The 11653-nt window shown below is 28.9% G+C and overlaps 1 protein-coding gene across 5 annotated transcripts in view; it reads left to right on the forward strand.

The window, feature by feature from the left end:
* LOC107439293 (PAPS synthetase) overlaps positions 1-11653 on the forward strand; it is a 44017-nt gene that overhangs the window by 14565 nt on the left and 17799 nt on the right. The window contains exon 1 of one of the 5 annotated variants that reach the window (XM_043041753.2): positions 3561-3704. The exons of 3 other annotated variants lie outside the window; for them this stretch is intronic. In XM_043041753.2, coding sequence (XP_042897687.1) covers positions 3669-3704 — 36 coding nt within the window. In that variant the 5' untranslated portion in view covers positions 3561-3668. Of the gene's footprint in view, positions 1-3560; positions 3705-8830; positions 9029-11653 lie in introns of those variants that run through there. One more of the 5 variants, XM_071178441.1, reaches the window with a different exon arrangement.

Here is an 11653-nt window from a genome sequence, read left to right on the forward strand (position 1 = left end):
CTTACATTATGGTGAAACTTTCCTAAATGAAGATTCTTAAGGAAGCTTTTTTAAGATTACACTGCAGCTATTAACTATTGAAATTTCTATAGTTGATTCAGCTCTTGCTAAACTTATAAACCTAAACGTCCTTCTTCCTCTGAATCTTACAGAGAATTTGTTTACTTTACCGTTTTTTTCTCCCGCTTGTTATAAAATTGATAAAATCATTTTTAGACTTGTTTACCGAATTAAATTTAAGTCTCTTAGAGATCCTTTTAGTTTTGATAATTGCGGGGGTATTTACCACATTTCTTATCAGTGAGACTTCGGCTACATCGGACAAATTAGACGAGCTTAAAAATTTAGATTAAAGGACCACGATAGATATGTTCGTTATCAAGCATACGAGAAATCATCAATCGCTGCATTTTGTTAGAATCTTGGCCATACATTTAATTTCGACAATGCCAAAATTATTTCCACCTTGTTATATCAGCTCATCTTGATGCCCTGGAATCTTGCTTTATTAATATTTATGCCGATTCCCTTGTTAACGATATTAGTTCATCACCACTTCTCCATAGCTTGTGGAAATGCATTTTACCCTGATTTGCAGCTTTCTGATGGTTTTTCTTGTTCTGTTTTTCCTCTTTTTTTTTTCTCTTCTCTCAGTTACTGTGATTTTTCTAATTTTATTTTTTCACTTTTCGTTGGGAACTTAACGTTTTATATTTCAAATCTCTTTTGTTTCTCCTCATTCACGTCTGACAAATCTTGAAAATGGGAACCTAGTTTTGAGCGCTTGAGAAATGTCGACTGTTATTTGCAATTTGTATATTTTTGAAGCGAATGAAGTTCTTAATCAAGTAATACACTTATTTTTGTTGTGGTACGCCAGTGTTTCCCAAAGTGTGGTACGCGTACCCCCAAGGGTACGGGAACAGTTTAGCGGGGGTACGCTTTCTTATGCGAAATATCTTGCAACAAACGAAAATTTAAAGAAAAATATTTAAAAGCAAAGCTAGCCATGAAAATTTACGATTACGTATTTTTCTATTGGCTATTTTTTACAGAGTTAACAGTTAATAATTAGTAGTGTCAACAGCCAGTTGTGATTTTTAACTTTTGTGCAATTTTCCTATAGTAAAAAATCAATTCATTTTTTTACTAGTGGTACACAGGGTTACGAAAAATTTAGAAAGGGTACACGAAAGTCATAAGTTTGGGAAACACTGTGGCAATAAAATAACAAATATATATAGATAGCTATTGCCAATGTATACAAATTATATTCTCCATTGCTATCCTAGCCATAGTAAAAAGGAAATCTTGTTCATCGAATTGCATTAAATTACTAAAAAAAAATGCTAATCGTTTCCCCATTTAAAAAAAAAGAGCCATATATCCGAATAGGCAATATAACTAAGAATTATTATTGCATAATAGTTTTTGCTTTGCACGCAAGTATTTTTTTTTAATACAATGTTGGAGGAGGCGTTGATAGTTTTTTCTCTTTATCTTATCACTTCCACTGCCACTCGTGCACAAGAACTTGATAAACGTGTTGTAAATGCAAATTTATCATGAATGTCAGGAAAGATTTCATAGTGAGGTCGTCAAAGTTGCATTTTAATGATTTCTGTGTCTGAAACTGTACAAAAGTATTATCTTATCACCGTCAATAAACACACTTAGTTCTTGCCTATTATGTCGTGGAAAGCAACATCAATTTATACTATTTGTATTAGGTTTGAAATAGTAAAATCAGCAGAAATTTTTAATGTTTTCTTTGAAAATTAAATATATATTAGACGGTTGCGTAGCCTAAAAAAATAAAAGTTTTTTTATTTTTAATTTAAATTATTTTTATTGCTTTATCTTAATTTTAAATAATTTTTACTAATTTTATCCTTATTTTAAATATTGCTCTCAATTTACCTAGTGTTTCATTTCACGCAAAAAAGAAAGAAAATGTGGGGGAAATATCTATGAATGATGATTTTCGAAGAAAAGACAGCTACAAGCATTATTATTATGAAGACCGCTTTTTATTGATTTCCAAAAAAATATTAACGTGGTCTCTTATAGTAATAGCCTGCATGCAGATACAAATTAAACAGATTCACATAGTGCTAATAAACTTAGTAAGAGATAAACATTTCGAATAGCTTTTATTTTCTAAGGCGTTTTTTGGCAGGGATAGCATATTCTAGATCAGTGGTTACCAACTGGCGACCCGCGGGACACATCCGGCACGCGAAGCCTTTTTTTGTGGCCCGCGAACTAAAATATATTAGTTGTCATTTTTTGCTGACAATTTTCGAAAGAAATCTATATGGGTTTAAAATACTTTTTTTTTTCGTTAAAAAAACAACATAATTTCTTCGTTTCTGTAGAATTTCGCATACCAACGATGCAAAAAAAAAAAAAAGAAATTCTCAGGTAAAAATCTACTTCTTATTTTAATTTTTAATTCAATACTTTTGTTTTGTACTACTTGATAAAAATTTGACTGTAATAATTACATAAAAGTTCCTTCAAACATAAAAGATTCCTATATAAAATTTAAAGTTGCGGCCCGCCATTTGACTGATGTTTTTAATTGCGGCCCTCAGACTCATGTAAGTTGGAAACCCCTGTTCTAGATCGTTTGCGCCCTTCAAAACATTATCATGATTTCATCAACCATTCTTATTCATAACGATGATAAAAGAATGAATAAATATTTTGATTTTTAAAGTAATTAATTATTTTAAAAAGCTGTAGTTCTTGCAACTACTTAGAATCTTAATTTCTTTTTTACAAAACCAAGGTTGTTTTTATTTTTTTCTAATACCTTTTATGTAAGAAATACCTTTTATGTATAGTTTTAATGAGTATGAATGCGTATTCTGCGAGATTTCGGGAAATGGGCGTTGGAATTTAAACATTTGAAGTAGTAATTAGTTTTTTTTACTTATTAAATAAAACCAATTACACGAATCTACGCGTAATCCTCTAAGGTCAACTATGAAATATGTGCTATTATGAGGTATTTAAAGTGAATATGCATGATTTATAATATTCCTAGTATTTTAGAAGGTTACCCTTTTCTCATAGTAATAACTATTTATGACATTTCCACATAGCCGTAGCTGTTGTTTCCTATTATTCAATATTGCGTTATCAGTACGAAATTCTTCTTTTTCATAACCGTAAACAAGTCGGTAATTTTACGCAATTTACGAATACTTTCAAACATATCGTTCACACTTAATTCTGTTATGTATGCAAACATGGTGGCAATAGCCTCTTTTATAATAATAGTTTGTGATAATGACCTAAAATAATTTTTTTTTCAATTTCTTATCATCAGATCTTAAATTAAACTTAATCCAGCTTAGCGTTTATTATAAAATCTTTTTATGACTCGATCAGAATAATAAAAAGCTTGCCTGAAACAGTTATATATCAGCTCGTGCGTGAAGAAAGATTATCTGTGATTCCCAAAAACTGACCATGAAAAAGTTTATCCAGGAAGTTCTTGGACCTCTTAGCCTTCGCAACGCCACCTATGTTATTGTTTACCTAGGAAATAAAGATGATTCGGAATTTAAAAATCGTCTGAATTTCGATTGTACTTTTGGAACTGGAATAAACCGTATTTTTGTTTAGAGTAAAGCAAAGTGAAACGATACTGCTTTAAAATGCGGCCTCCTTTAAATGGTTATCGGTTATTTCAGGTAAAATATGAACATTTTATTTTCCTATCTCTTCAATTTTATAATTTGAAGGCTTTTAAATGAAGAATTGTCATGGAAAATATTTTGTTATAATTGATTTTCAAATATTTATAATACTAGTAGTCAAACGTCTTCATTTATTTATTTATTTTTTGCTAGTGATATTCTGCAAGTTCGTTGCTTAGAAAACTTATGCACTTCCGTGGTTTTGTAAAACTCTTTGTCACAATTTTCATAAGTCAACAAAATCACGATTGAACTTTCTTTCAAAAATATTAAATTTTTTTTAGTAGAATTAGGCTTTTACTTATCAAGTGCGTATAATATAAAAGCATAGCTTTCGTGATTTTTGCGCAAGACTTTTTCTACTAGTGGTAGACGCTTTCTGTTAAATTTCGCATCGTTATAGATTGCGACAATTTCAACCAGTAATCGTCGCAGCTTAATTTTCAATTCTTTATATGCTGTGGTGGTCAAAATTATTTTAAATTAATTTAATTAAATTCATCATCAAATATTTAAGAAACCTTTGTTGCTTTTGCAAAAGCGTTAAAGTTGGCAGCATAAGTATGTACAAGCAGCAATTGAACTTATTACCTATTTGTTTTGTGTGTTTTACGCGTCAAAGTCTAAAAGATAATTTGATAAAATAATTAAGCTTTATATGGTTATGCTGCGTTAATATTATGCTACATAATATCAAAATTTTTAAAAGCCAGCATCTTTTGAAATAGAAAGAAGTGTGACAACTTTTAGAAAATCATAAAGACAATTATAAAGGCAATGAAATTGCATAAAGACAATTATAAGGGGTCTGTCCAGACATTTTGAGAAAGGTCAGTTTTTCGTNGTCCGTTAACGGACCCAAATTTCTTCTAAACAGACCCTTGATTATTATATCTAATTTTATATTATCTTAAAATACGATGGTCAGATGTATGGTATGAAGTTGTAATGAACATACGCATTACAGACATAAGCTAAAGTCACACAACATATTTACATATTACTATTAAAATGATTTTTTAGCTGTTAAAGAGAAAGTCCGTCTCGGATCAGTTCTTTAGTACAGAATTAAGAAATGTTATATTTTAAATTTTTTTTTTTTCAAAAATATTTAAACTTTTGCTTTTTTTAAAATAAAAAAAAAATCATTTTACTAAAATTTTGAGTGCCAGCTTCGGTTTTTTAGATACCGATTCATAAACCCTCTTTTTTTATGTAACAAAATACTGTAAACTTTATTTTTCCTCTCTTTAAATCTGTTAAATAAAACGTGCAAGCTAATTTGAAGAGTCCTTGCCTTTTCTTCCTTCCTCCTGTAATCTTGGTTATATTTTCCAGCTACTCGATCAAAGAAATAAAAATAATGGATGAACAGACTTCAATCTTTCAAGTATCAAATTATGAGGAAATTTAAAATTTTTAAAATTTCTCTATCCGACATACTATACAATAACTCCGAAACGTTGTGGTGGTTCAAGTCAGGTTTCCAATTGATGGTAAATCTCAGTAAAACAAATTATGTCACTATGTTAAAACACCTAAACAAAAACGCACCGCAATTCAAAACAAGCTTACACTTTATTTATTTTTTCACTGAAAATCTCTCTTTCAAATTAGACTCTAATAATAATATACACAATATACGATAAATGCGTGTACTAAAAGTATACGTATATTTTTTACAATTGTACCTATGATGGTATAATTGTAAACTATTCAGGGTATCTTCTCCTCTTTTAAACATAAAATGAAAAACCTATATGCATCTTCAGAGTAATACATAATTCGATCCTTTTATTTTTCCCTTTTCGCATAAAAAAGTTGAGGCACAATATTGAAAAAAAGAAATTTCATTATTTTCTTTAATAATTTTTTTTAAGACTGCGCAGCTTGGTATTACTTTTCCCCCCACTTATAGCTACTGTTTTTTTAGACAATAAATGTTTTCTATATTTATGTTAAGCTAGTTAAAAAATTTTATTCATTATCAGACCTGTATAATAAATAGACAGGAACGCTGTTCGCGGAATTGCCACCATCACGGAAATGTTTTTAATATTACTGAAAAAGAAAAAAAAATCCGACTTTTCAAATAAAGTTTGTCTTTTTTCGAATTCCCGACTGAAAAAAAAATCATTTTAACGTCTTTTCCCTACCAATAATGCCAGCGCGATTTAAAATCACTCATGGCGATTCCTATTTACGCGATTAAAGATCACTCATCATGTTTCGTATTTTCACGATATTTATATCAAATATCGCGTTCCGTATTCTCGCGATTTAAAAGCCACTATTATGATTTGTGTTCTTAAAAATTATGCTTTGGGATTCGTATTCATGCGATATTAAAATGAAACATCGAGATTCGTATTCACGCTCTTAAAAAATTAATAATCGAAACGCCTATTCACGCGATTTTAAAATCAAACATGGAGATTCGTATTCACTCGATTTAAGCGAATAAAATCACGCATCGATATTTTTTATTTAAAACGTAGATAACATTCTGTTCTATTTGTAACATTTCTTTTTTTTTTTTTTTTTNTTTTTTTTTTTTTTTACCCTACTCATCCCATGGTATAAATCAAAATATAGTTCTATAAAAATTAAACATTTAAAAAAAAAAATCTGATTTTTAAACGAATTGCGCCAAATGAGATTTCGACGGAAGGATTAAAACTAGTTATAAGAGTTAATGCGTGCAGAAAAATTTTTAATTGAGATTTTGCGTTCGCAGAAATTTTTTTATTTTATATAAATCAGTTCATTGTTTCAAAGCGCACTGTAAAGGAAATAGATATGTTTCATAATATTTTCCTTTTTTTTTAAATTAAAAATTTTTAAAATTATGTTCCATTTTAAGAACCGTTTAAAAATGAATGATTTATTTTTCCTCCAAAAGCATATTGTAAACATATTGTTTATGGATTCTTCCCCTTCTAACATTTCCCCCCTCTCTTAAAAACATCCATTTTTCTATTTTTCACAATAAAAGAACTTTGACTGGTTAATGTTTAACTTAGTTTATCAATGACTTACGTCAAAGCAGAAATTGTGCAAAGCAGAAATACAAAAACAAAAGACTATTTGCAGTGCGAAATATTTTTCGAAAATAATTTTGGAAGAATTCATTCTTTGCTTGCGTTTTTATTTTTTATAAGACAATTTTTGTATTTAGAAATTATTTAACCATGCAATTTATTATTGAAATTATTCCTTACTCAGGTAAGTGCCATTTCGGGTTTAATTGCCCTGTTTTATTTTATTTTAATGCGTTGCGTTTTGATTTAAAAAAAAAAANATTTGTTACTTTTTATAATTATAGTAAATTTATTTTCTTAATTATTATTTTGTTATTGTCCGAAAATAGATTTAAAAAAGAAAAAAAAAATATTTAAACATTACGAACTTTCTTTAATTTAATTTTTTTTTTTTGTCAAAGTTTTTTTTTTAAATTTTGTTACAGTTTAAACCGATGAAACCGACTTAGATGGTGCTGAAAAATTACTTTTAACATGAATGAATTACGCAAAAAAAAAAAAATAGTTATCAAAAATCTAAAAGTTGACAAATATATAATGCTTAATTACCTTTCAAAAAAAATGTTGAATGCAGAATTGTATTGGTATAAATTTGTCAGAAAAAAATCAATAGAAAATCTAAAATATCGCTTGCTTTATATCTCAAATTCTGATTGGGTGGCTGTTTTGTATTTGACATGTTGAAGACATTGTGGAATTGAGTAAATTGCCACCANCTAAATAAACAACAACTAAATTCCATTCGTTTAGCATTGCGTCATATGTTGTTCCTACTAAATCGAAGTAGTTGTGTTTTTTTCATATTATACCCAATTGAGTAAATTGCCACCATCAGTTAATTTTGAGATGTTAAAATTATGAAATCGTTTGTAAATTAATGATTAAACTCTATATGTAGAATAATAATTTTTATTAATTCTCAACTCTGTGTGTGACGGAAACGTAATTATTTTTTATCATAATTATTTTTTAATATCTAATTTATTTTACTGAATTTTCTTTTCTTTTTTTCATACAAAATTTCAACATACATAAATAATTTTTTAACTGCACATATTCTCATTTTTACAGAATTGAGCTTTTTCCGTATTTCGAAATGGTAGCTGTAATCCTTGTATAAAACAAATGCGTTTTCTGAGGGCGAACGGACGAAACAGTTTATTGGCCATTAAAATTTAAGTACCGCAATTTGGAACGTTTCCAATAATATCATTCAATACGTGCCTTTTGATTTCATTTTAGTTCGATAAACGATGGAAATGGCTTTGATGATTTGATTTTTATTGATCGATCTACTTATTATTTGCGATTTTATGTAAAGCAGTTATTATATTATAGGGCTAAATTGGGTGCATCTCGTATATTTTCAAATTTAGTATAGAAGAACTGATTTTTTTTTTAAAATTATGGATATAAGTATTAGTCATAAATGTATTCTTTATGAAGTGATAGTAAATTAAAAAATTCAAATGAAGGTTTATTATGCGTGGAGTATTCTTTTAGATATAGATAGAAAGATGAACACTTAAATATATTTGTTATGTTCCGCATGATGATTTCTTTCTATATTATCCGTATTCAAGTGTTTAAAATATTTATGAAATGTTTAAAATATGAGAATTTCTTTTGCTTGAACTTTCCATGGTTATACTCCCTCTTTTAACATTTGTTTTTCGAATTTTTGGGTTTTATTTATAAATGTTTTTTACTTACGTTATAAAAATTTTATTATTATTAAAATATTCTTTTTTACAAAAAGTAAAAATATTTATGGAATTTCTATGACTATTCTCGTTCTATGACTATTCTTTTTTTCCTGATCAAGTCGTTGATAAAATAGTGGGTATTTAGTTAAATTCACCGATTATCGAAGCATTTTTTTAATAATAATATTAATAAATGCGAAATGATGCATTGTTTAAAGAAAAGAATAAAAAAAGATATGGTTATTAAATAAGTTTTTATTGGGCGGAAATTAATTCAATGAAACCTTGCCAACACATCCTTTTTGAAATTTCCTCTGAAAACGCCGTACCTTGAAAAAATAAGTTCCTCTATTAAGAACCATTACAAGTTTACAAAATGCACGAGTATATGGATTGTGCAACGAACTGTATTTTAGTTTCTATAGGTTAAAACTTTCTTTTTATAGACCTCATATTTGATATTAAATTGACTTTGGGAATCTTAAGATAAGAATTAAAAGAGATGACTTGCATTATTTGAAATAACACTAGTTTGAATGGATAATTTTAGTGACATTTAACGATGAACAAGGTATTTTTGAATATTTCTCTCTAGTTTCCGATAGATTCTACAGATCCTTTCTAAAAATGTAGACCAATTAAAAAAAAAAACATTGATTTGTGTATTGATTCTAAAAAAAGTAACTTTATGGATTTAAACTGCTTTGTGCTTGTATTTCTTATTAATTTGTATTTAAATTTCTGTAGTTTGATTTTAGGAACATATGTGTTTTCACGTATGCATGCTGATCATAGATTACGGATTTTGATACGACAACATTAGTTATTATTAGTTTTTTGAAAAATAAATGCTAATGTTCTTAAAATCAGCAGTAAATTATCCAAGACAACAATTTCAACTCATTTGCACATGCTGATAATTATGATCAAATTTTTTCTAGTTTACTTTTATCCTTAATTCGGGTAAAATATAAGCGATTCCTGTTTGATATGTAGCATTTGAATAGTTATTTTCTTTCAAAAATATTTCAAAATAAAATGATTAAAAAAATTTAATAAATACATGTTTTTTAGTATAATTGTTCCTTTCTCTTTCTCTCTCTCTCTTTTTCTTCTTGTGTGTGTGTTATCTTATATCTTAGCAATATGCGATTTTTGTTTGCTTTTTCTTGTAGTATGATCCTTGTTTTCTTTTCGCCTTGATCTATGCTAATTAAATGATTGAAACAGCTGAGTTCAGTTATGCAGAAACAGTTGTATAAATCAACCCTAGTTGTAAACTTGGAATAACGCCTGCTGTTTTTATTTAATTTTTATAAAAAATAATAAAAAAGGGCTTCATTTCATTTTGCCCAATAAAATTGAAAATCTTGCTATTTATGCCAAAATACAATTTTTCCAGTGATAAGTTTCAATCTTGCTCAGTGAGCCACAAAACAAATTATATATAAAAAAGTAAGTAAATAATAATAATTATATAACCCGAAACAAATGTTTTTCTAAACGTCCGATTTTTTACTTACTTGATGTCAATCTTAATGGTTTGAAAGGTTTACTAATCAATTAGTACTATATTATAATGAAGTCGGACATAAAAACGTATTTTCTCCAAATAAGCTTACCTATATTTCCAACAGAAGAATAACTGTAACCCGGAAGTTCCATAACTTTTTGCACATTTCGAAAATCTCGGGAACTTTTCGAGTGAATTGGAAACTTTTTGCTGGCAATTAATTATAACTTTAACTAACTCTAAACTCATTTATCCGAAGAATAACTTTTAATCATTATTTATCATTTTTTATTATTGTATTTCATTAAATTATGAACGAGTCCCGCAGTGGACTGATTGTTAAGACACGGTTCCCAGCAGATCACCGAAGTCAAGCATCACTGGCTGCGGTCAGTGTGCGGGTGGGTGACCACTTGGATCAGTCTGCATAGGGACCGAGGATGTGCGGTATTGGTCCTCGTTAAACTGTTCTACTGTAAAGTGCTCGACTTCGCGTGCAGGTCGTCGGGCTACCGCAGCGGGAGTGCCATCCCCTCTACAGAGGATCAAAATTGTGATGGCATCTCTTCTGATCATCCTCAGGGATGTTTGCCAGACCGTCGCCAATAGCCCATTGTGCAGCTCTAGTGCGATGTAAATGACTACAACAACAATGAACGAAAAAATTTAAACTTTGTCTTATAATTCAAAAATTTTCATTGAATTAAATAATAAAATAATAATAAATATTAAAAATTCTTTTTTTCCATATTAGGATTTACGAATTTTATAAATGGGTTTTAGAATTGCTTAATTAATTTTAGAGATATGAGCAAGAAAAGTGAAATTAAAATTAAGGCGTCCAAACTTTTGACCGCACTCCTGATTGACCTAATAGTCAAACCCTCCATGTTTTGATGGTCAAAATAAGTCTGACGAAAAAAATGGTATGTTTATTCAGCGAAAATATGTTTTTGTGTCGAATTCCCTACATAATTAGTGCTAATTAATTGGCATATATCTGAGCTGATGCTGATAATCCTGGCTTATGTTGATGGTTTGGTTATAATCGTACAGACAACAAAAGTATTGTTGGAACCAGTTACCGCTCTTAATAATTCTTCAAAAGAGAGACATCTTGTTGTTAACGAAGACAAGACGAAATACGTGCCAATTATTAAAACACCTGCAAATTACAAATTTTTAGAAGCTGGAAATTCTAAATTCGAACTTGATAACAATTTCACCTTTCTTGGTTCAATTATTAATGCCTTAAACCAGTGGTGCGTAAACTTTTTTCGACTACGACCCCTTTTGTAGAGAGAAAATTTTTGGCGACCCCTAGAGATAAATGTTCACAAATGCGATGTATATTTTGAGCATTTCTTTCGTTTCATCGAATAAAAACGTCATCATATTTGACTCATATTAATTTTATTTATAATTTTAAGAAAATACTTTTTGTATAACACAAAAATCAGTAATTGCCCTTTAATGAAATTTATGTGGCTGCAAGTTTCTAATTATCTCATCGATGTTTGGATGTATGTTGCTAATTGCAATTCGCATATCATCTTCAGGGTTTAAACGCGAGCGGTATTTAGTTTTTATTGAAACTAGTTTGCTAAATCCAGTTTCACATAAATACGTTGATGCAAATTGTATTAACACTCTGATGGCATTCTTGCATAAAATGGGCAATTG

This window comes from Parasteatoda tepidariorum, chromosome 3 (assembly GCF_043381705.1).
Source record: "Parasteatoda tepidariorum isolate YZ-2023 chromosome 3, CAS_Ptep_4.0, whole genome shotgun sequence".
NCBI classification, from domain to species: domain Eukaryota; kingdom Metazoa; phylum Arthropoda; class Arachnida; order Araneae; family Theridiidae; genus Parasteatoda; species Parasteatoda tepidariorum.